Here is a 27,141-nt window from a genome sequence, read left to right as displayed (position 1 = left end):
TGTCATCCTTATAATTTGCTCAAACTCTCTGTATTTAGGAGGAATAATAGAATAATAGGGTCTGGGTTCTAATCCTGACTCTGCCACTTGACTGCTGTGGACCTTGGGCAGGTCATTTAATTTTTTTGTGCCTCCATTTCTTCATCTGTAAAGATGGCATTCTAAAAGATAATCAAAGACTATAAAAAGGGAGGTCTCAAACCCCAAAATTTTGGAACTACAGATTGCACATTATGTGATACCTTGTTCTAAACTGCCACTTCTCACTGGAAGCTGTGGAAGTTGTCTTCCCCTCCGGTTGCTGAAGGAAGTGTCTGCAGGGGGGGACTGCCCTTGACTTCCCTGTTGGTGTATCCTGCAGATGAAATAAAGATTAAAATTAAACAGTGCAATCAAAAACACAGCTCAACAAAACTTGGTCTAATCCACAGTCTCTCTGGAAAAGTCTAGTTACCCCAGATAATGAAATCCTGAACCTCAAGACAAAGATGAACCAATCTGAAGTATGCATAAAGAAAATGCAATGAAGAACGGGAAAAGGCAGTGTATATCTGCAACAAAGCAATAGTTACTGAATTTCTGAGGGCTGCCAATATTTGATTATTCTTCAGCTGAAATGAGCTACTGTGTGACATTTCTATACCTGATAACAATGAACTAAAAAACTCTTAATTCTGGCCCCTACAAGTTTAAAGCACTGATTGCAAGGACGGTCTTATCAGTGACTGAAATTGCTATGTTAAATTATTGAGACTTTTTAAATGTAGATGAACATACTTAGGATATTTAAACTGCAACTGTTACTCTAATTTCCATTCAGTTATATAGTCTAGAAATCTGTTGCTTAGAGTATGAGTCAATCAGATAAATATTTATTTAGCACTCACAGAGGGCACTACAGTGTTCAAAAGAACCTCTTATTCAGACACTGGTCTGAATGGAATAGGTAGATTAGGTATAAATTGAGGAAACTCCCTTTATCTGGTCCTAACAGTAGTATAAAAAGGCATGAAACATCCTACCATTCTTTAGCTTGAAATTCATTAGCGTACTAAAGCTACATAATAGTTCAGGTATGTCTTAATACACGAACAAAGAGACGGGGTCCTACACTTCAGAGAAAGAGAAAATTCATTCAGCTTTTCTTCAGGTAATTTACTGCACATTAATTAAATTATTTCAAAAAAATTCATATGAATATGCCACAAACAAATGGAAGGACAGAACAGCCAACTGTAAATTTTAATGGCAGCTGTTGGGTAGAGACTATAGAGAACCATCAGAACAGAGAAAGTGGATGCAGTGGAGGATGTGGGCGAGCTATAAAAAATATCACAAAATAGATCAATAGCAGAGTGCCAGAATGAGTGAAAGCACTGTGTGTTCAGGAAGATACACCACCACACTGACACCTGGGAGGCAGAACATGAATGTTGTGCTTTACAATGAATAGCAACCTTGTCAGAAGTGGAGAAGGTGGCGCCGACCCTCCGGGAACAAGATGATGCATAGAGCATAATGGTCTGACACTAGAATGCTCACTAGACCTTGAGCGAGTGTGATGTTTTCCCCTAATGAGTGGCTGATCAGTTGTTCTTGGGGCTGGGTGTCCCCTTCTAGAAACACATGGTGGGAGAACCCTAAAACATTAGGGTCAAAAAAGAGTTTTCAGTCAACAGGTCCATATTAGCTTCACCGCTACACAGTTGCCCAAGGAAAACTCCTGAACACATATTTGACAGTGCTACTGCTAAAACTGTACTAATGTAAATGTTATAAATTCTGTCAGCTGAAAATGGAGATTGCTGAAACTCACTGAGAAGCACCATTCAGTTTTGCTTTTCTAAATCTAGGTCATCGCATTTGAAGGGAAGGGGATTTTTAAAAGAAAATGTACTTGAGATTTCAAAGTATGACCTTAAAACAAAGCTGGGCTCTTGATGAACCCTTGATATATGATGCAAAATTAGTTCACATTTCCAATCACACACATTTCTGTAAATTTGCTATTTGCTTTTTTCCCTCTGTAACACATCACAAAGGTTGCTGTCTTCTTCCCTTGTCTTTATTTTTGCCTTTTAATATATATGCTGCATCATTTTTTATTTCCATGCTTACATTTCTTTATACCAGTCAAAAGGAGAGGGAAATGAGTCTTTAGGTAGAAGGAGACAGACTCAGAAAAGGATAGAAAGTGAGGAGGGGGAGAAAGGCCAATATATGGACACACAATGGATGACAAAAAAGAGAACTTGGTCTTGTTTGTCTTATCTTGTAGCTAAACAGGGGCTAGAAGAGGAGTGACAAGAAGAAGTAAAGCTTCCTCAGTTGGGGTAAATAATATTAGCATGTTATTATTTTTCCAAGGATGAAAACGTTTCTACCATATGTCTTTGTGCTTGGATGCCTCAAACTGAAGTGATTTGATGGCCCTGAATGAAGAATCTAATTACCAATTACTTCAATTGTTTCTCTAGATAAGTAAACTTAGAATAGTAACACTGAATATTCATTATTTATCAGGATCTTAGACAATCAACCAATTGCAAATATTCATAAATTCTAATTCCTAGTTGTTGCTGACATATGGAACAGGATTTTATATTTTGCATATAGAATAGTTTAAAAATAAAATTTCATTATTTCAGAAATAAAGGGTCAAATTTGTCATGAAGTTAAGGTGAGGAACATTACAGTCTTTTATAAAAATCCCTCCAGAGGCCTTCCGTTTTTTAATTTTCTTTTTCCTGGGTACTATTTCCCCAGTTACCATCTTGGTACTTCTATGCTAATTATCAATTTATGGACAAGTAACTTATGCTACCTTTTAAGCAATTATTTTCCTTTTCTTCAATTTAGTGAAGCAGTGTGGCCTACTGGAAAGAGGTTGGGTCTGGGTTCTAATCCTGACTCTGCCACTTGACTGCTGTGGACCTTGGGCAGGTCATTTAATTTTTTTGTGCCTCCATTTCTTCATCTGTAAAATAGGGATTCAATTAGGGAATCCCTACTGCTCCCCACTTCCCCTCTTCTACTGTGAGTCCCATATGGCACAGGGACTATGTCTGATTTATTTAACTGTATCAAACCCAGCCCTTAGTACAGTGTAAGAACTTAATTACCACAATTAATGTTCTTATGATTCTACCTTACTTATCTGCTTTCTTCATGTGCTACTCCTCAATCTGGGGTCTCCACTTCTCCCAATCCAACTTTCCAGCTGTATCTCGCTTTCAAGTCTCCCACCTCTACCCTTTCACTTACACTGTTCCCTAAGCTTTGGACTTCCTCCATCCTCACTCCAGATAGACCACAGCTCTCCTTACGTTTAAAGTCCTCTTCAAATCCTACCTTTTCCAACAAGGATTGCTAATTATTTTATCAGAACCATAACCCATATCATCCTTTTAGTCATTTCTAGCATTTATGAACTTTGGAGTGAAATGAAATTTTGTCATGATATTACTTTCTTCAATTTTGAATTTTGTGGCAGTCTCTAGAGCAGACCACAATTATAAATGTTTGTGGAAAATTCAGCTAAATTCTCTAATGCATTTCATAAGCTTTGCTTGCTAACAGTAAAGGTGGACAGTTGTGCAAGTAGGGTTATAAATAAATGTTGTCAAACAGACAGAATACTGGAGTAATAATTGAGTAACAAACTCAAATTGAGTAATAAACTCAAAGCAACCTTATGATATTATTTCTAGACTTAAATCTAAGCATATCACAAAATTTTTAGACTTCATATTTTCTGAATGTATCATGTGTAGATATTAAAATTATAGAGTTTCTATGTCTATTACACATCATTAAAAATCCATTCTTCTATAAGCTTATACATATCAATCTCTCTATAAAGGATTTGAAAGAAGATACTTCAACAATGAACTTCTGGTGTGGTTACACAGACCAACAAATGAGATGCCACACTCAGAAATTGAGTACAAAATGCAAGAGCAAAAATACAGCACATGAAAGAGAGGAGAAAACAATTCACTTTTTCCAGTTTTACAAATGAGGTTTTGGAGCTTGGTACATTTAATAACTGGATTAGAGAGTGACAGGTAGAAAAAAATGCATGAATCCCATTTGTATGAAATTCTGTTTTCCATACGGAGTCCTCATTCATTATGGAAGAAAGTCCATTCCTTTGGAAATCTGATAAATTATTTCTTGATAATTTGAAACCTTAGCTGAATATGCTTTAAAACAAAGGAATCTTTAGGCTCAAAAGCAATTTGCTGATTATTTATTTATACTTTTAAAGTATGGGATTTTAAAAATAGAATCTAATTAATTTGTCTTTGCTGAGGATTAATAACACCAATTCTACAATGAACAATTTCTCACTCTTTACAAAGCTTTATCTTTTCCACTTTCTGGATAAAGATGTAATATTAGGTGACTATAGTTACTGAATCTTAATGCAGTAGAAAGGCAGTGCTTCCATGAAACAGGACCAGAGAGTAGGGGATAAAAGAGACAGAAAAAAAACAGAAAGAGGAATAAGCAGGGTCACTGGATATATGCACGCACGCAATCACACGCATACGCACACACCCACACCCACACCTTTTTCTATGCAGTGTTGGCCAAAACAGAAATCACTGAGGGTAGTGTATAGCATTGGAAACAGGAAAGGCAAAATCAGTGGCAGAACTGATTGATGCAGTAGGGAAGGCACATTATTCGATGCCTTTTCTTTCAGTTTTCCAGTTCCTGCCATTGCTGACTTCTCCAGCCTACCATTACCACTTAACTGCCACAGCTGTCCCTCTCACTCCTCTGGCCAAAAGTAAGACTTCTGAAGGTCCTCGAAGTCCAATTTTCATGTAGGTCCAAAGTCCAATTTTATAAGGACCAAAATTCTTTTTAATTCCATCAAATACACACCCCCCACTAAGAATCTTATAAAATGTAAAGTATCGATTGTCTTTTGAATCTGAAAGAATTCTTGTCTGCATTTTTTCATCATCTGTCCCACAAGAGTGCTTCTTATTGCTCTAATTTGCCTCAATAGTAACTAAATATCAACTATTTTAAAAGAGCAGGCATAGCATGAGGGAGATGTGCCAACTTTAGTTTCTGTAAACAAATCACATCTGCCTTTCTCTAAAGCAGACTAGTTTATACTTTCTACAAAAGAAGATCAATCATCATCCCCACCTGTGGAATGTGAATTCAAAATCATTTGGATGATTAGGAAGCTTACTAATTTGACTCCCAAAGCATTAGTAGTAATGTAGTTGATATGATGAAAGGTTGTCAAGGGAAACAGGCTTAGGCTTTGGGTCTGTTGGAAAATGAATTGGGCCTCAAGTTGCCAAAATAATAATGTGAATAATTAAATCAAATGAATCTGATGAACCACAATATTGGTACTTATTGCATCTGTTTAGGAATGCTCATGAGCATCACGTAAACCATCACCAAGATGATACTAGGAAAATGCAGGAATTCCTAATGAAAATAATATATTGCAACATCATAAGATGGTAATACATAAGAAGGAAAAATATAATTAAGCATGGCCCATTCCAATAACAAGACAAACACCTGGGGTATCCATGAATTTAAGCACAATCCAAATAGTAAATATTTCCTGATGGCAATTCCTTACCAAGGGTAAGGTAATTAGGTAATGTAAAGGTTATGTCCTCCCATATGTTCTGTAATTTCATTTAACTATATCTTTGAAAGCAACCAAGTTCATTTTAGATTAGGTGAAATATCTAAAACATGTCATCTGTGTTTTACTTTTTATATAATCTAGAATTAAAATATTTCTTTCAAAAGCAGTGGAAGTGCATTTTTTTCTGATTCATACAAGAGCTTAATACAGTGCCAAGCGCTTAGTACAGTGCTCTGCACACAGTAAGTGCTCAATAAATACGATTGAATGAATTATAGTGATTGTGCAGCAAAAATATATTAATGTATCAAGACCAGAAAAGGTATAGGTAACAGGAGCCATATAAACTGTACTCTATACCAATCAAAGACATCCTATATAATTCTGAATTCATTTTGTAAAGTGATCTGAAAGTCGACCCACTTCAATTTCATACACAGAGTTAGTATTTGAACCCTTTAAACCAAGAGTTTAATTTGTTGGTTAAAATAGAAGCTGGCTGTGTAACATAACAGAGTCCTACCTTTCTGTATCAGAAGCAGTGCCTTTCCTAGTCTGTTTTTGGTTGCTAGATCTTTCTGATTTTCGGGACTGCCTGTGAAATGAGATGTTAACAAATTAAAAAAAGATGAATAGTCATATAATTCGTATAACATAATGATAATATTGATTGGTAGATGGAAAATTGGCAGGTATCTTAGGCAAATGATTTATGAGTTAACATTTGGAAATAAACAGCCCAGTTCAGACTGGTGAGGTGGAAGAAGGATGTTATCAAACAGGACCACCTTGTGGTAGGAACAGAAAGTAATTATATTAGCATCTCCCTGTCACCAGTAGGAGCCAAAAACATAATCTAGAGAAATAGCAGAAGATTACACCCTGAACAACTTTCCTCCATTTGACAAATAGAAAGTCCTCTGAGGAAAGAAGATGATAGTTCATATACTGAAGAAAATTTAAAGAATTAAAAATATATCAAAAAATAAATATATCAGAAGAACACCATATGATTTGCACAAAAGAACCATAAAACAGGTGAAAAAAATACAACAATAAAGTAGGCACCAAAAGGGTGGAAAAACATGTAATCAAGCTATTCTATTCACACTGTCCCCTATTTTCTTTCATCGAGTATGAGAGAGTAGATTTTGGGGATTTTCCCAATTAAAATGTTTTCATTATATATATATGGCCACTGAGGAATGCAAAATAGTTTTACTATAAAGCAAATTGAATTAACTTTTTATGCTCAGTTTGTCCTTGCCTCCTAATTATTTTCTATCCTTCAGTCAGGACACATTCTTGGAATTGTGCAGGCTTTTAAGCTCTTCGATAGGCAACGTATGGCTGACTACCACAGCAGCAGACATGATGTCCGCAGGCAGTTATACTCACTTTTCACGATCCTCCTACTCCTCCTACCCAGCCTCATCTCCCAATTCCTTCTTCATTGCCCTGACTTGCTCCCTTTGCTCCTCCCCCCACTCAGCCCCACAGCACTTTTGTATATATCTGTAATTTTATTTATTTGTATTAATGTTTGTTTATTTGTATTGATGTCTGTCCCCTCACCTCTAGATTGTGAGCTTATTTTGGACAGGGAATGCCACTCTTTATTGTTGTACTGTACTTTCCCAAGGGCTTAGTACAGTGCTCTGCACAAAGTAAGTTCTTAATAAATATGATTGAATGAATGCATGAATTTAGCCAAGGGGGAAAAAAACAGGAAGGAAAGGGGAGATTCACTGCCAAAAGTCTGAGACTTTGCCTTTTAGCCAGGTGTCTTTTTCAGCTCCCATCTATTGATTTCAGTGAAGAGAAGGGACAGTGATGCTCATTTCTGACTCCACTGGATCCACCTTTATTTGCTATTGTTTTAATGAGATGTTCTTCCCCTTGACTCTATTTATTGCTATTGTTCTTGTCTGTTTGTCTCCCCCGATTAGACTGTAAGCCCGTCAAAGGACAGGGACTGTCTCTATCTGTTGCCAATTTGTACATTCCAAGTGCTTAGTACAGTGCTCTGCACATAGTAAGTGCTCAATAAATACTATTGAATGAATGAATATATATATATGTATATATATATATATATATATATGCACACACACACATACATTTAGATACATACATACATTTAGAGATAGAGAGAGAGGGAGAGAGAGAGAGAAGGTTATGTATTTTCCCACCTTTTGGTAGCCTATTTCAATGGGGGATTATTTTCTCACTTTTTTTGTGACTGCTCTGTACAAGTTGTGTGGTGTTCATATGCTACATTAATATTTGGAAATACTTTTTAATCTTTCAATTTTCTTCAATGTCCAAACTGTACACACACACACATACACACACAAATCTATATATGAAAATACATGTTATATTAGAAAACATGTATATATATATATCTGTTTTTTAAATAAATTTGGGCTAAATCTCCAAAATAAAATTACTCAACATTGTGTTGAGTTTTTTCTACTGGCTGATTAGAGTTGATTCAGAACATCTGTGTTACATAATGTCAGTATCTTCATTGTTATCAATTGAAGAAAATATAATCTGGAATGTGTTATCTGGAAGATTTGGTAATACTTGGATTTATAATAATGTTGGCATTTGTTAAGCGCTTACTATGTGCAGAGAACTGCTCTAAGCGCTGGGGTAGATACAGGGTAATCAGGTTGTCCTGAGTGAGGCTCTAAGTCTTAATTCCCATTTTACAGATGAGTAACTGAGGCACAGAGAATTTAAGTCACTTGCCTACAGTCACACAGCTGACAAGTGACAGTGCTGGGATTCAAACCCATGACCTCTGACTCCCAAGCCCATGCTCTTTCCACTGAGCCATGCTGCTTTGGTGACTTCCCTTCCCTGCACCATGAAAATTGTGTGGTTTTTCTATGGTTACTGTATGTATGATCAGTTTCTGTTGATGCCTTGTATGTATGTCATTTCCTTATTCCAATATACAAGCCTTAACTTCAAGATTAGGTTAGTGCTCAAACTTGGATATACGCAGGAGTCTGATTCCCATGTTATACAAAATTATTTTAAAACTACTGTGCGGGCAAACTAGTAGTTGTGCTTTTTTGTTCATTTATCTATTTGCATAATTTGCAAAAACTACAAAGAATTATTAGCTAAAGAAACATTTACGATGATGTTATTATGTGAACCATTAAAATAAAAATTAACTGCAAGTTTCTGGAATTTAAAATGGAATATACCCTTTCTAAAGAAAAATCCTGATAATTTCCACTACAATTATTCATTTTTTAACCTGAAAATTATCCTTTAAGAAAAAAACTCATGTATTAGACTGTTGTTACTTTACACACCATAATTGTCACAATCTCATTGTAATACTAAAAGTTTTTAATCTTTCTACTGAGATTTGGGCAGAACACTTTTATTGGAAATCCCTTAACTACATAAACACAATCTGAAAAAAGGTTCCAAATGGTGTTTTAATATGATTTCAACAGTTTAACTTTGGCAAGAATAGCAGGAATTAAAAGAAACAATGTTTTTCCTAGATAAAAATGCTTAATTGACCACTGATTTATTTAAAAAAATAGGATCCACTTACAGCATAATAATGTCTTAGATTTGTAAGATAATTTTACACTAATCAAAATTTGAAATATATCTAAATTTTTATCTCCATAATTTCAGATATAATTGGTTTGCATCGAAATTGTACACTACACAGGGTTCAAATTTCCATGACCCATCAACATAGTTTCTGATTATTTCTCCTGCAGGTCAACTTCTATGAATAATTGGCTAGGGAATTTTTATGGAGATTCATGATTTCAGGGAGGATGAAAAAAGAGATCAATGTTTCCAGTCGGTGAAGGATGAGAGCATTCATATTCTCAGGAATTTTAAAATTTTAAATATTTCTCTCTGAAATGAATGTATAAATATATTTTTACATGTTTAATTATACTATGGACAAGGGTTGTTTTAATATTTCCCTTGAATAACTGGATTACTGGGACCCATTTTTGATTAACAAAACCAGTGAAAGGAATCAACTGACTAATATACCTCTGAGTGACAGCTTACTTCAGTGTATTTGGGTGTAAGTGAGGTGGTGGTGAGACAGAGCATAAATGATTTGTGGAACTATCCTTCTCTAGGGATGGCCTAGACATTTTTAAGGCCTGGGATAGGCTGTGTTCCCTTAAGGACATCTATAGGATCTCCAAAAGCTGATAGCCATTTGAAACTCCAACCAGATTTGTACACTGCATTCTAAGATAGCAACCAATTTAGGGCTGCACTGGTCCAGAACACAGTCCTGTACCTACAGCAATCAACCTTTCGAAGATAAGAAGCAATAAGACTCTATATTCCCCTGCCTCACCAAGTGTTACAATTGCTGGGCCTGGGAGAGCCTGGGACTCAAAATTTCTAAATTGCATGTGGTGATATTAGGTGATTATCAAGCGCTCCATCCTAAACAGGCATTTTATTCATTTGAAAGATTTACAGGACAAAAATTACTGTTACTATCATATCAACAAAATAGTAGCCAAAATTATTTTGCTAGCAATACTATAGAAAAGCCCTTGCAAAGAAATAGCAATTTGAAAAAGAAATGACAAGGCAACTCATTTTGTTGAAACTAAAATCTAACATAATAAGGATACCTCTGGGCTGCTTCCGGTTTAGCACTTAGGCCACTTATACTGTCTTGTTTAAGAATGCAAGACTCCAATGCCTCAGTTCTTCACAAATTTGGGAACACAGAAGTGAATGTGAACAGAATGCACAGAAACAGAGAAATGGTCACATGCAGTGAAGATGAAATCATGCAGTCAAGATATAAAATTCAAGTAAATAAATATTCAGCCCTAAAATATACATCAATCATTCATTTAATACAATCCAAGAAAAAGATACAATGAGTTTAAAATGGTCAAATAAACTAGTGAATACAATAAATAAAAAAGTATCTGATGCCCAAATTAGATGTATTACTTTCATGTACATTTAAGGAATTTTTGAGAAGTGGCATCTAAAACAAAAATTACATGGTATGTTGTATAAAAACCGAAGCTCTGTATTTTTATATCATAATACTTATGAAAATGTTTTAAATAGAATAGTGTATATAGTATAGGACTATTGCTATTCCACAAAAAGCCAGAGGCTCTGTCGGGAGGATCCGGATTCTAATTTCTGCTTCACTACTTGCCTTTTGTTTGACCAATGCAAGTTATTTAAGTTCTCCGTGACTCAGATTATTTAATGAATCTGAACCTGTTCTCCCTCCCCATTACACTGTGTGCCCCATGAGGGAAAGGAATAGTGTCCAACATGGTTATCGTATTTCTACCACAGCATTTAGTAGTACAATGCTACTACATTTCCTAGGAAACAAAGGGGCTGTTTTCTCCTATTTTCCAGAGGCTTCTTAGGAGGTATTCGTCTACATGTCCAGGAGTGAAAAGCTAGGCTCAGGAATCGAGCAGAGATAATAGTAGTAAGAGTGGAACTGTGTGAATAGCGCTGTAACCCTTTACTAGTGAGTATTCAGACTTTATACCCTTCTCTTTGCTGCTGATTGCTTTGGACTTCGCCAAGAGAAAATTTTAATAGGTTTTGCTCCCAATCTGATTTAACAACATGTATGGTGAGTGCTCTCTGCTTTACCAGTTCTTTTTCTCTCTGTGCTCCTTTTCAGATGCCTTGAGAAAGGTGGAGGTTCAGTGGGGATACACTTGTAGGAGATATCTGGGAACCCACCCACAGTCTTATCAGGGTTCCTGTGTGTGATTACCAAACAGTGCTCTTTAGGTTTTGAGAAAAGAGGACATTGTTTTGGGCAGGGAACATGTTTACCAACTCGGCTGTATTTTATATGCTCCCAAACTCTTAGTTCAGTGCTCTGCACAAGTTAGTGCTCAATAAATACTACTGATTGATTGGTATGCCTTCCCTATTTCAGCAGTTCAGGATAGGCATCCCTACATGGAAACAGGACTATCTGACCTGCCCCCTGTAGAAGCCGTATGACATAATACTTTTATTTTTGGGAGTCAGAAGTCATGGGTTCAAAACTCGGCTCAGTCGCTTGCCAGCTGTGTGACTTTGGGCAAGTCACTTAACTTCTCTGTGCCTGAGTTACCTCATCTGTAAAATGGGGATTTTACAGATGCCCCACGTGGGACAACCTGATAATCTTGTCTCCTCCTCAGCTCTTAGAATAGTGCTTTGCAAATAGTAAGGACTTAACAAATGCCATTATTATTATTATTTGCAAACTGCTTCCATATTATTTACCACATTTTGTCTTGACAGCATCCTTGTGAGTTAGAGGGCAATAGTTCTCTGTACATTTTACAGAGAAGAAAACAATGGTTCAAACAGCTTTTGTGATTTGCTTAAGATCATACAGCAAGGCAGTGGCAGAATAGGGAACAGAACCCATGAGCTTCAGCATGGCTTAGTGGAAAGAACACTGGCTTGGGAGTCACAGATCGTGGGTTCTAATCCCAGTTCCACCACTTAAATAATAATAATGTTGGTATTTGTTAAGCGCTTACTATGTGCAGAGCACTGTTCTAAGCTCTGGGGTAGACACAGGGGAATCAGGTTGTCCCACGTGGGGCTCACAGTCTTAATCCCCATTTTACAGATGAGGTAACTGAGGCCCAGAGAAGTTAAGTGACTTGCCCACAGTCACACAGCTGACAAGTGGCAGAGCCGAGATTCGAACCCATGACCTCTGACTCCAAAGCCCGGGCTCTTTCCACTGAGCCACGCTGCTTCTCCAAAGTCACACACTTATCAGTTGTGTGACTTTGGGCAAGTCACTTAACTTCTCTGAACCTCAGTTACCTCATCTGGAAAATGGGGATTTAGACTGTGAGCCCCACACGGCATAACCTGATTACCTTGTATCTACCCCAGCGCTTAGAACAGTGCTTGGCACATAGTAAGTGCATACCATCATTATTATTATTATTATGCGCATGCTGCTTTTTAGCAATGTTCTTCAAAGATTGAAATACACTATTACAGGAATTAAAGTAGGAATGACTATGAATATGATGACCTAACCAACAGACTGTTTAAATCAATAATATTACAATTAAATAATCAAAAAACAGCATCAGTAAAGAAAATACAAATTACTTCAAGAGAGGCAAATGAAATAATTATTGAATTTAAAGTGTGAAGAAAGAAGACTATTTTAAAATATATTGAAAACCTTTAAAGTGGTTACATTTATGTTGATTCCCCTACAAAATATCAATTATAAGAATTGTTCTATTTTATGTTTAATGACAAAATGTATCATGCCAAACACTTGAATTTAAAATAGATAGCCTAATTTTTAAGCCCATCAATATAAATCTATAAAAAATGGGCACAAATGTTGTCATATTTTCCTTCATTTTGTGGGCCGAAATGACCCTCACATTTCTGAAAAAGTTAACTACTGTTCATTTTCCATTTTCTCCAATCATTGAGTTTCTCCCTTGAGGGAAACTTTTCTACATTTACTTGTTATTATTTTTTTCTGCAAGGATGGTAATATTGATGTTTTTCTGGAATAAAGTTGTCAAACCATAGACATTTCAGGAAATTCATACCTTACTTTAGCCGAATAATATAGTAATGATATTTTCAATGATATTTTAATTTATACTATTTCTAATAAAACCCTGAAACAAAATATAGAGTACCCATTTCAAATGATTAACCTATTAAACATATTTTATTTGAATGTCACCTTTGAGTAATATTTAACATATATGACAAAGACCTTCACCACCAACTGGATGGTTTATAATGCGCAGTGATTATAAAGATCTCCAATAATCTTCTAGTATGATAAACAGTTCAAACTGAAGAGGTAAAGATTTAATTTGAGATTTACTAGAAGTGCCCCGTTTGTATCAGTGCTCAGATATAGTTTCATTAAAAAATTTCATTTTGTGATACTCAATAACTAGGAAGAAAATGATGGGAATTAACATTAGAAATCAATGGATACTATTATCCCAATAAAAACATATAATAATAATAATGTTGGTATTTGTTAAGCGCTTACTATGTGCCAAGCACTGTTCTAAGCGCTGGGGTAGACATGGGGGATCAGGTTGTCCCACGTGGGGCTCACAGTCTTAATCCCCATTTTACAGATGAGGGAACTGAGGCACAGAGAAGTTAAGTGACTTGCCCACAGTCACACAGCCGACAAGTGGCAGAGCTGATAAAAGCACCTGTATTTCAATGAGAGAATGATTTTAAACATACTTTTCTGAGTCTGTTTCCTAAAATCAATGTTTCTTCTGTTTATCTGAGAAGATTTTAAGAAAATAATGAAGCAGTGGGTATTGTAGAATAGCAATTGAATTAATGCCACTTGAAGCCTCCTTTGTTTTTTTTGGACATTCAAAATTTTAATAATACCAAATTATTTCTAAAATAAATTCAATCATAATAAAATTCCAAGGGTATTATTAATGATACACATTATTGCCTCTTATCCCCGAGGTTTCATTTTTTGAACGTGACCATATATATCTTCCGTAAGAATCCTATTTAACTCATTAGCTATTCCCCCCTAAAACTCTACCTCAGTGTCCAGAGTGTAAGTAAATATTTATAAGCAAAAATGAGAATAAAGAAACCCATAAAATTAATTATAATGTTGCTAATTAAGGCCATACTACTGTAGAATAGGATATATATTTCTCATAATAATGGCCAAAAGTTCCCTGAAATAGAAGAATGAAAGAGTCTAGTAAGCCATAGTGAAAACAATACAATCTTTTGAAAAATGTTTTAAATGTCAAATGAATTGCTGCCTGTGTCAGTAAAGCATATTCAAATAAACAAATAGGGTGAATAGAAAAAATAGCGATATTTAAATAAAAGAAGTAAAAACATAAAGAAAAACTAAGACAAAATTGAATTCATCAACCCTAAGGGAAACAATGAAAAATGTAGATATTGTAATTTTTGGGAAATCAGCATATACAATGAATTCCAAGTACTGATCATATTACTTGAAAACCTACCTGTGGAAAAAAAACACTGCCTTTAAACAATATTTCACTTGAAAAGCAAATACAAATGCAGAGCAGTGCCACTTATGATAAAATTATCCCTATTAATACATACCCCAGAACTTCTTTCTAAACATGCATTAAAGTGCTTGATAATCAACAGGAGAGTCAAGGGAAAATGAAATAAAAGTAAGCATTTCAGTCTTGTTACAACTGAGAATAAAATATTACCTTATATGAAAGAAAGCGGTTCCCTGGCAGGTATTAATACATTATAAAGCACCTCAGAAGACATTATATCTAAATGTTAGTTTTTATTATGAATTATGACAGCCCAATAATACATCATCAATTTTGTTATGGAGGCTATTGAATTTGCAGTAGCATTGGCTGAAACATCAGTGTCAAATGTTTGCATGATTACCCAAATAAACATTCCTAGGTGCTTTATAATAGTCCAAAGTGCTCACTGATGAAATCGCAAAATGCATCTCACTTTGGGCTCCTGCAAATAAGCGTATAATGAATTTTCTTTCTGCTACAGAGGCATATGGCATATGCTACGCCACTGTTTAGTTAGGAGGAGTTGTCTAGTACCTGTCATCCTCCGGAGACGCATGCTGGATTTGAATCCTGGGACTAGTAGGTCGTCTCCTATCTAGGGAGGGGGACCATGTACCCCTGTTTGCCCAATCAACAAGACAGGAAAAAATAGGATATTTAGTATCTTCTGTAAGGATAGGAAAAAAGGAATAATGGGACTGGAAGAATACCCCAAAAAGGCAAAGTCAGTTGTTTTCAGCCCCACAATTTGCTCCTGTATTAAATTTTAAAAATAACAACAATCAAATTATGTTAATGTGCATAGTTTTCCATTCTTAAATTGTTGCTCTAGAAATAACAAATTTGGAATAATCTAAATAGCCCCAATATATACAGTAGATTGAATGTTCATGTTGTATTCAGAAATGTGAGAAACTAAAAACTCCTATTTGCATTTAATTGCATTTAATTAATAAAATAGTATGTCAAAGAATTTTATTTGCAACATGGTAGCGACCTTTCTCTAATCCTTTATTTATTTACTCTTCCTAATATGCTTCCAAAATGAATATGGCACTTTTAAATTAAAATTTACATTTTAGGGTAATTTAGGGAAGAACAATAAATCATTGTAATAAACTTACTTGGGACTGCCTTCTGAAAACTGAATATATTGCACAGACTTCCAATATTAGATTTAAAATCTGTACATCATTGGCTGAATGTAATGTGTGGTGTCACTCTCAGACCCTGATAGAAGAAATACAAGCTCCTATGGAGAAACCTGTAGTGTGCTCCGGAGGACTAGGAAATTAATTTCACTGGGAAATATTTATAATGGGAGACATCTACACATCTGAAACATTCTAAGTATTTACAATACAAATGGCACTGGCACAGTTAAAATGAATGAATGAGCAGATTTCACATCTCAGTAAAGAATTTTAGCCATATTTTTGTCCCTTCCACATCCTCCATTTCTTCAAAAAATTGGCATTTACAGGAATTTCACAGAAGGAAGGTTTTTTTTAAAAACATTAAAATATTTCAATTAAATTTATTTAGATGAATGTATTAAAATAGTAAGTGTAACTGGATGTGATTGTTTGGTGTTATAGTTAATAACAGATATTTATTTAAAAATATAAAAATTCTCTAAATTTCAACACTTTTCAGACATATTCATAGCTTACAAGCAACTGATGTCACAAACTAATGTTTATTTCCCGCTGAACTGATTCTGAAACATTGCGAAACATCATGTTGAGTGAACAATGTACATTAATTTTTATGCACCAACTGAAACATTATTTATTTTACTATTTTCTATTTTAAAATTGCACATGAGGTATTTGGAAATTTTTAGGCATATATATATTTATTTTCTATAGTACATTTAGATTTTATTAAAGATTTCTTGTTTCTCTAGCCGCTCTGTAAGACTAAAAATTTATCTGCAGGTAGTTTGAGCTAATATATTTCCTGAAGGTTATATTAATATTTTTCATTTAGTAGCCCCATATTTTCATTAATGACTCAAAATTAACAAATATAGTACATTGTTTCTATAATTTGTTCAAAAGTTTGACAAAAATAGAAAAAGAACAAACCAAGAAGTACCACCACAAAACACACTGATTCTGATGATGGAGTTGCTTTGGCAAATTAGACATGAGTCCTAGCCAACTCATGATGATACTAACTGGCGATGCAGGGCTAGAGAATAAATATATTGACAAATATTTTTAGTGGGGAGGAAATAAATGATTTTATATTTCTACAGATTTTAAGTATCAAGTATTATAAACTCTTTCAAAAGGTCTTTCTCAAAACTCCGGTTACAGATTTGATGTGAGAAAATAATGAAATGGGTTTGGTGGTAGGGAAAAGAAAGTGGTAACTAATTTAATTAGGGAAAATTGACAATAAGTGAAAACTTGAATCCATAGTTTTAATTAGGATATGAACTAAAATGAAATTCATGTGTTTATTAAATCATTTGTAAATTCCTCAAAGTTCAGGATCTTTAGAGTACATATTCTAAACATTCACTATAAAAAGAAGGGGGTATATTTGAGAATTCTAGTATTTTCTATTTTGGATAATGTTCATTAAAGTTTCATTTTCATATTGTTTCTGATTCATTACATCTGCAATCCCCTTTAAAAATTATATTAAATCCACCAAAATCCAATATCAATTATCATCACACATCAAGGTAAGGAAAAGCTTTTCATTTTATTAATAAGGTAATGTATTATGATATTTTAATTTACTAAATATGAACTTGCTTCTTGAGGCAAAATTCCAGTCCATATGTTTGAAACAAAAGAAAAGGAAATAAGAGCACTTTTTCATGGAACACGCAGTTAGACATTTGAAGAAGATTTGCACATTTAGAAAAACACTTTAGGAAATGAGTAAAGTGTTTGTTATAAAGCAAGAATAAAGCACAGTAAATGCACCAGTGCACTCAATCAAAGCTCGTAATATGCCGATAGAGTGCATAAACACTAAAAATTGTTTACCTCATTTCCTCTCATATATTAAGTAACTTCGAACATGTTCTATCAACATAGCTATTTTTAGAGTTGGATTTGATACCACTTTAGTATTACACTATTAAAAGCCAACAATATTGCCAAAATACATTTTCCTATTTTGTCATACCATTTAGATAATTCCATGAATTTTCTTACTAATAGTATGCATTTTTCTAGGTCATCTAACACTTTCCGCAGGATTTACTTTTAAATGTATCACATTTCCTGCTCATATGCTATTTTCAATCTCTATATTTTTTAACATTCTGTGAATTCAAGATAACAGTGACACTTTATTTCCAACTAAGATTAAAGAACATTGTTGCTGCCACCTTCTTAATACTTAATCTCATTTCCTTGAGACATATTTATTAAAACATGTTTAGAATAAATATGTATTTTTATTTTGTGTATTTTAAATATGATGTATTCATAAATATTTTCATTACCCTATTTATTTTGTTTAATGAGATGTACATCACCCTGATTCTATTTATTTGCCATTGTTTTTATGAGATGTTCTTCCTCTTGACCCTATTCATTGCCATTGTTCTTGTCTGCCTGTCTCCCCCGATTAGACTGTAAGCCTGTCAAAGGGCTGGGACTGTCTCTATCTGTTGCCGATTTGTACATTCCAAGCGCTTACTACAGTGCTCTGCACATAGTAAGCGCTCAATAAGTATTATTGAATGAATGAATAAATGCACATAAAAGTATTTTTTCTTTGAATGACTCTATTCATTAAAATGTGCATGTTGCCATTGCTTTATAATCCATAATTTAATATATAATGTAAATGGAAAATATTTTTAATATAATTGAAATGGAGAGTGTGTTTTTAAACGCACATTTTCACTTAAGGAGAATATTTGAATGAAAGTTTTTAATCCTAAATGCACTCAATGTAAATGTGTATGTGGATTATGAGGAAATATATATTTTCATTTTGCAGCTCTCTTAAACCCCATTTACTGAGGGATACACTGCACTGGTGAAATCATTATTATTACTACTATTAATGATAATAAAAAATCTGACAGATTTTTCAAAGCAAATACTTTTTTTTCCCCTCCACCACAACTCATGAGGGGTAATTTTAATCAGTGGGCCTGGACCACCACTGGAACACAACAGAATTATCCATTTTTGTTCATCAAATATATGGCGCGGGTAAATCTGTGTGGACGTAACGTTAAATGCCAGTTAACCTTGAAAAAAAGAACTTACATTTTGAGTGGCGTTTTTTTTGACAGTTACAATAAATATAAATAAAACTTCTGAAAAAGGAAAGGTATGATTTGAAGTGAGAGTATAAAGTGTGCAATGAAAACTAATTGAACAAATTGGCATTAGAGTTTATTAGAGGTAACACACCTGTCTCCATTTTCTCACCAAGACCGATCAATCAATTGATCACTTGCATTTGCTGAACACTTACTGTAGCCGAAGACTGTACTAAGCACTTGGAAGAGTAATATATTTTATAATATATTTGTATACATTTTCTCTGTCCATAAGGAGCTTATAGACTATAGGATATTATATCACTTTAGATAGACTCTCCTCTTCCTGTTCTAAGCATTTTGCCAAATAATTAAAACTTTATTTTAATTTCAGAATTGTTTTTAAGTGGGAGAGAGGCAGGGTGCCCTACTGAAAACATCACGGGACTGGGGATCCTGGGTTATGGTAGTGGCTCTGCCACCTGCCTGCTATGTGTCCCTAGGCAAGCCACGTAACTTCTCCATGGCTCAGTTTACTCATTTGTAAAATGGGGATAAAAGTACTCTTTTCCCTCTCTCTTTGCCCGTGAGTTCCATGTGGGACATATATGTTGTGCAATCTGATTATCTTGCATGTACTTAGCTTAGTAGGCAGAAAGCACTTAATAACTACCACCATAAAACATCAATACATTAAAACATTCATCATTAAGTGAGATCAAGCCTTCCTACCATGCATTATGTCCTATATACAGCCAACCAGTTTTAAGCTCATGGAAAATATACTCTGACTTGAGAGAAGGGTGATTTGCCTCTCCTGAATGTGGAGTATGGATGTTCTAGGAATTATGTGTAGCCCCGCATATGTTTATGTGTGTGTGGGGGTGTGTGTGTATGTAGAAAGCTTGGGGGTAGGGTGAGCACGTACTCCCAACAAATGTGTAGTCAGTGCCACTATTGATGCCTTTGCTCTCTTTAGAAAATATCTTCCTCATACATGTTTAAGAGAGGCTCAACCTTGGGGAGAAACCTGCTGCTGAGGAAGTGGGTATATTAGCCAGGCCACTATTAGCCACCATATTGGTGCAAACCTTCTTCCACCCATCCTTCTGAGATGCTTCGAATCATATGGGGAGGACCCAGCCTTTAGCTTTTACAGGAGGAGGAAGGTGGAGCCGAGCTCTGGGAGATGAGAAGGGGGAAAACTTATTTACCTGGGATCTGTGTATAAGATTGGAGGTTTGACTCGCGTACTGAGATGCCTCACACCTAATTCTGAAACCCTCTGGATTTTAAGCTCATTGTGGACAGAAAATGTGTCTGCTTATATTGTACTCTCCCAAGCACTTAGTACAGTAGTCTGCACAAATAAGCACTCAATACATATGATTGACTGACTGACTAATTCACCTCATGGAGTAACTGTTTCTCCCTCTCCAAACTACACCAGGAATAAAAAGCTTCATGACAATTAACTGTGTTATAAACATCAATTGATTTAGTTTAATCTCTGGATTTCAGGGCTCTCTCAAGCAGCTCAGGTCTCAGCCCACATGATCTTAGAGTTGGGACTAATACCTAAGTGGAGAGCCTTTTATGAATTTATTTTATGAATCTCCTTTCTCCATATTCTGAGCTGTGTCTATTAATGTTCAGAATTGAACTGTGGTTGTTTCTCTTTAATACCTGTTTGTACTAAGTGCTGGGCCAAATACAAGATGTTTGGGTTGGATACAGTCACTGTGCCACACAGGGCTCACAGTCTTAATCAACATTTTACAGATGAGGTAACTGAGGCAAAGAGAAATTAATTTGCCAAGGTCACACAGCGGTTATGTGGTAGATACAGTATTAAATATAATGTTGGTATTTGTTAAGTGCTTACTATGTGCCACACACTGTTCTAACTGCTAGGGTAGATACTGCTAGGCTCATGAGTTCAAATCCCAGCTCTGCCACTTGTCGGCTGTGTGACTGTGGGCAAGTCACTTATCTTCTCTGTGCCTCAGTTCCCTCATCTGTAAAACGGGGATTAAGACTGTGAGCCCCACGTGGGACAACCTGATTGCCTTGTATCTACCCCAGTGCTTAGAACAGTGCTTGGCACATAGTAAGCGCTTAGCAAATACCATCATTATTATTACAGCACTCTTAGGGAGTGAAGATGGAAAAACACGGCTTCATCTGAGTGATCAGTATTTAGAGCAAATGGAGATTCCCCCAAAGAAAACTTTTCACAGAGCAAGCCAAAGGCAGATTCAGCCATTTTTTCATGGCAATGGTGCAAGCAGAGTATTTTTGGTATGAAGATTGCATTCTCGGTTCAGTTTACCCAGTCAACAGCTGTTGCCTGGGACTACAGGCAATCCTGGACTCTTCACTTTCACCTTGACATCCTCAGCCAGAATGCGGGGTACTGTTCTTAAATCAACCATGTAGTGGTTTAGGTTGATGAGGATGGAAAGGTAGAACCTAATATTCTTTTAGTCAATCAGACAGAAATCTTGAAGTTGGATCACCCAATTTACTCATAAATAAACTAATGTGTTTCTCCTTTGTAGATTTGGGTCAAAAATGGATTGCTGTAATGAATACCTCTTAAAGGACAGAGTTGCTCTGTGAAATCTGGGACTTCTTCTGGGTGTTAGTAGTAGTAATAATAATGATGGCATTTGTTAAATTCTTACTATGTGCCAAGCCCTGTTCTAGGCATTGGGATATATACAAGGTTATCAGGTTATCCTACATGGGGCTCACAATCTTAATCCCCATTTTACAGATGAGGTAACTGAGGCACAGAGAAGTTAAGTGACTTGCCCAAAGTCACACAGCTGACAAGTGGTGGAGCCGGGATTAGAACCAACATCCTCTGACTCCCAAGCCTGGGCTCTTTCCATCCTGGCTCCACCATTTGTCTGCTGGGTGACTTTGGGCAAGACACTTCACTTCTTTGTGCCTCAGTTCCCTCATCTGTAAAACAGGCAGTAAGGCTGTGAGACCCAGGTGGAACATGGACTGTGTCCACTCTGATTACTTTGTATCTACCCCAGGGCTCAGAACTGCACCTAGCATGTAGTAAGCACTTAACAAATACCATAAAAACTTTTGGCCAATAAAATGAATCAAGGAGGTTTAGCATACCCAGACTTAAATAGTATGCAATGCATTCTCTAACACTGATATCCTTTGGAACAATAAAGATTAAACAATTAGCTTACAGTATCCCAGTTGATCTGGTGAAAGTGATTTTTTTTTAGGTATTTGTTGAGTACTTACTAAATGCCATCTTTCATGGCAACGGTGCTGATGATGGGTGAAGTATTGTCTCTTTACAATACAAGATATGCAGAGAGAGGTTTCTCATAAAAGGACAGAAGATCTTATTAGGATGGACACAATTCATGTCCCACATAGTCTTCATCCCCATTTTACAGATGAAGGAACTGAAGCACAGAGAAGTGAAGTTACTTTCCCAAGGTCACACAGAAGACAAGTAGCAGAAATGGGATTAAGCCCAGGTCCTTCTGACTCCTAGGCCTGTGCCCTTGCTGCTGGGCCATGCTGCTTCTCATGAATTGCAACAATTTTAATAGTAACAGGCAATTAAAAATAGGTAATGACAATTTACAAAGTGCAACGAGGCCTGTCAAAATGGTTTAAATTTAGTGGATAATATTAATGTTATGTCTCATTCTGCTAAAACAAAAATATTTTAAATAGCATTATAAACTCTATGGCTGAGAAAAATTAGGATTTGAGAGCACAGAATATATAATGCCAAAATCTGAATAATGTTGGGGTGCTGAACCTCTAGCAAGAGTTTATGATGGAGTAGATTCCCTGAAAAATATTGTGAACCTATCCTAAATATATATCATTGAAGATAACTATATTGATTTTGTGGGACCATTAAAATTAAAGGTATTTTACATCTAATCTAAGTTTATATTATTTAGATGTACAAATGTAAAAACCAAAAGTTTGTTTCATTTATCATGATTGATTAAGCTTTCAAAAGTAGTTTTTCAGATCACTTTATCTCACAGTCTATCTTGTTCCTTTATAAAATGGCTTTCTTTTCATTTGAATTGCCATTTACTTTCAGTCATTAACTGATTCCTTTCAGGTGATTTAAAATAGTAATTTATAGAAACCATATCTCTTGTTAGGCGACTGAATTCTTTCTGACTCTTAGGCCCAAAAAGGGCCAGACAGTCCCATGAGTTTCACTCAGGAAAAAGCAAGTTATCTACCTGATGCTGCCTACCTCAGGGGTAGAATGGCTGTTCAGAGTTCCATGCCATAGAACCGGGAAGAGGTACATTCTTCCCCCTCTTTCCTTTGGGAACATCAAAAATACTTTTCCATAGACTTACAATATCCAAATCGCCCCTCAAGATGGTAAACTCACTGCAGACCAGGAATGTGTTTACCAACTCTGTTGCATTGTACTCTCCCAAGCACTTAGTATGCACATAGTTCTGCACATAGTATGTGTTCAATAAATACCATTCCTTGATTGGATGACATTTTAAGATTGTTATAGGCAGGGAATGTATCTGCTAATTCTGCTGTACCCTCCTAGATGCTTAGTACAGTGCTCTGCACATAGTAAGCACTCAGTAAATATGATTGATTGATTGACTGATTGATACCTAGCTGGAAGAGTAGGCATGCTATTATTTCTTTATACCTTAAAACACCATGGCCATTTAGCAAAAATGTTCTTCAGTATGCACATGAGTATGGACATAATTTTTAACATGCAATAGTGAACTGTCACAGTCCCAAACAGCAAAACTTTGTTTAGCTATAAATTAGAAAGAGTTAAATATATAATTTTAGTTAAACACATGGAGTTTCCTTGCAACTTCACACTTGGTTTTGTACCATTTTTTCACTCCACCCTCAGCCCCATTATGTACATATTTGTAAATTATTTTAATGTCTGTCTTCCCCTCTAGATTGTAAACTCCTTGTGGCCAGGGAACACATTACTTACTTTCTTATATTGTACTCTCCAAGCACTTGGTACAGTATTTTGAATGCAGTAAATTCTCAATAAACACAATTGATTGATTTTTTTTTCTTTTTCAAAATTATTTGTAGAATGCTTTCCTTTTTTATTAAATGACCTGAGAAGCAGTGTTAGCTTAGTGGACAGAGGGCAGGACTAGGATCAGGAGACTTGAATTTTAATCCCTGCTCTGTCACTTGATGTTATCTGATCTTGGGCAAGATAATATCTCTGTGCCTCAGTTTTCTCATTTACAAAATGGGGATTAAATATCTCTCTTCCCTTTAAAAGGTGAGCCCTGTGTGGGACAAGAACTGCATTTGATACGATTACCCTGTATCTATCTAAATACTCAATACTGTACTTGGCACATAATAAGCACTTAACATGTACCATAATTAATAATAATGATGATGATAATAATTATAACAGTGTATGACTGAAAAAGTCAATGTAGAACAATTTTGTGCATAATATGTTTGGACTATTAAGTCTGTATTGGGCTTTTCAACCACCCAGGTTTACAGAGGTAAAGCTAGCTTGTTGGTGAAAACTCTTCTATTATTACTATACCATTACTATAACTACCAGAGTTTTCATTAACAATGAAATTATCTCTGGAAGACTGTGTGGTTGACAGGACCCACGTAGAATGACAGCCTGAACACATTATTCACAAAGGTTGTTCTATAATTACTTTTTCAGACAGATACTGCTTTCACTTATGTTCATAAAATCCTCCTGAAGTTTCTGCTCCCGAACAACCACTTCTTTTTGATTGCATAATGCTTTGACTGCTGCAACTGTTCCCTAAGTGACCAGCTGTGTTGCCAGATTGTATGAGACTTAACTTTATCTCTCTCCCTCTCTGCAGTCTCACATTTCTTCCACATAGTCCTTAAAACTATTTCCCCATGGACCCTTTGTTTTCAGCCATCCCTTTACCAGTTCACCATTCAAAAGCTGTTTGTGTATCCTAACACCATCCATTCTTCTCATAAAGTCCACCCAGTGGAGCTGCGTTAAAGTGACCACAGCTTCAATAATGAAGCTTTTGTTCCTTTTGTTCCTTTTGTTCCAGGTCTCTCATTCAACCCACAAAATCAATCTGTCACCAAAGCCTGTCAGTTCTACCTTCACAACTTTGCTAAAATCCACCCTTCCTCCTCCCAAACTGCTACTAGACTGATCCAAGCTCTTATCATACCCTGTCTTGATTACTTCATTACATCCCTACCTCCTTTCTCTCCTCCCTCTAGTCCTTCCGTCATTAAGCCATCCCTATCATTTTTCTAAAAATAATTAAATTCACATCTCCCCCATTCCTCAGAAATCTCCTATGGTTGCTCATTTACCTCCACATTATAACATTTTAAGAAAAGAAACTCCTTATCATTGACTTTAAAGAACTCAATCAGCTTGCTCCCCCTATTTTACATTGCTGATTTCCCATTATAATGCATCCTACACACTTCATTGCTCCACATCAACCACCAACCACATCCAGAGTGCACCTTGATCATGGCCTGGAACTCCCTCTCCTCCCCATTCTCCTCATCTTCAAAGCCTCATTAAAATCACATCTCCTCCAAGAGAACTTCCCTGATTAAGTCCTTCTTACCCCTACTCCTTTTCCCTTCTACATCACCTATGCATTTGGGGCTGCACCCTTTCAGGACTTGATAGTCACTCAACTCTCAGTCCCACAGCACTTAAGTACAAGCCCACAATTTATTTTAATGTCTGTCTCATCTAAACTCCTGGTGGGCATGAAACTCTATAGTATTGTACTCTCCCAAATGGGTAATGTACCTCTCTGCACATAGCAAATGTTCAGTAGAGGTCTTTGATCTTGACTTGCCATGTTTAGTAACAGCACTACAGCTCCAAAACTTCCACAGGTCTAAACCCTGAAGTCCGGTTGCTATCACAATCTGTTTTCTGGCAGTCTTCTAAAGAATGTGTCAACTAACTTGGAATTCCTTGTCCATAGTTAGGTTGTCTATACCATTTATCACTGAGGCAGGATAATTGACAACTTCTAGTTAGGGTGGTCACTGATGGTCCTCACACACATTGGAAAGGAGATATGATGACCCAGGCATCACAACAGGCTTGCAGCACAATAAAATGGTAAAACTAAGGCTAGTACCCATAATTCTGCAAAATTTGTGGGTTCCTGCAGTGTTTTCCTAAGTTCTCCACTTGCTGTAGAGCCTTTGCATGCCCCTCCAATGTCAATGTCAAGTTTGTTACCATGCCCAAGTTGCAGAAGTTGTGTCAAAAAAAGCTCGGTGCCAAAAGTTTTAAAAAGCATATATAAAAGCTTATGTTTATTAATAGCAAGAAGGTAACGGACCAGTTGAAAACTGGATATTTTCATTTAAAACTCGACTGCTGGCCACCTACTCCCCTAATACACCATCTTCATTAAATGCAGATTTTGTCAGGTCCAGTAGAAATGTATGATTCCTTTTAAGAAACTAAATAAAAAGGTCTTAAAAATTGGGGGTCTGAAAGGCATTGGATTTTTAAAGAAATCACTGGGTTTACTTGGTTGAACAGGTCTGTGGAAATGTCAAAGATGATGCAATAACTGAAACAGCAAGTGTACTTTTTCCTTGAACCCAACTGTCTACATAAGATTCTTTTGTATTTTTTATATAGAGAATCTCCTTAATATTATCTTCATTTATAAACTGGGTGCTTTATTTGGCTTTTCTTTAACTATGGTCTTAGTTAACCCATTTTGACTCTTTGAATAGGTCCAAATTTCCATAGGTTTCCAAGTCCCTAGTAATTTGAATTCAGTCCATAATGAGAAGACTTTAAATTATTCATCGATGTTCAGGAATGTCTGGGAGTGGGTAAAAACTACATTTTTAAAATAAAGTTCCACAATTGTAAACTTTAGGTTTGGAAATGCTATTTTCTTTTTTACCATTTTATCTATCTACTAAATCACTGTAGATTTTACTTCATAAGCATTTATTTTATTTGTTTGTATTTACTCTCTTAATTTAAAACTGAGGAAAGTTTGTTTTCTATTTTATATTATATTTATTATATTTATATTTTACATTATATTTACATTTTACTAAGGAGCAGATTTTAAGAAAATGTTTAACTGACAAACAGAAATATCACT

The 27,141-nt window shown here is 35.7% G+C and overlaps 1 protein-coding gene across 25 annotated transcripts in view; it reads right to left on the bottom strand.

Annotated features, from left to right (window-relative positions):
* The window catches only part of RIMS1 (regulating synaptic membrane exocytosis 1), a 531,371-nt gene that overhangs the window by 154,037 nt on the left and 350,193 nt on the right, over window positions 1-27,141 (bottom strand). For 8 of the 25 annotated variants that reach the window (XM_029064002.2, XM_029063826.2, XM_039912314.1 and 5 more), the window contains 4 exons: window positions 15,265-15,348; window positions 6,159-6,230; window positions 1,458-1,640; window positions 243-355 (listed from right to left, as the gene is read on the bottom strand). In XM_029064002.2, coding sequence (XP_028919835.1) covers window positions 243-355; window positions 1,458-1,640; window positions 6,159-6,230; window positions 15,265-15,348 — 452 coding nt within the window. The remainder of the gene's footprint in view (window positions 1-242; window positions 356-1,457; window positions 1,641-6,158; window positions 6,231-15,264; window positions 15,349-27,141) is intronic. The other 17 variants (XM_039912345.1, XM_039912348.1, XM_039912332.1 and 14 more) reach the window with 4 other exon arrangements.

The sequence above is a fragment of the Ornithorhynchus anatinus genome, chromosome 1 (assembly GCF_004115215.2).
Source record: "Ornithorhynchus anatinus isolate Pmale09 chromosome 1, mOrnAna1.pri.v4, whole genome shotgun sequence".
NCBI lineage: Eukaryota > Metazoa > Chordata > Mammalia > Monotremata > Ornithorhynchidae > Ornithorhynchus > Ornithorhynchus anatinus.
This window is presented reverse-complemented; position numbering and strand designations above follow the sequence as displayed.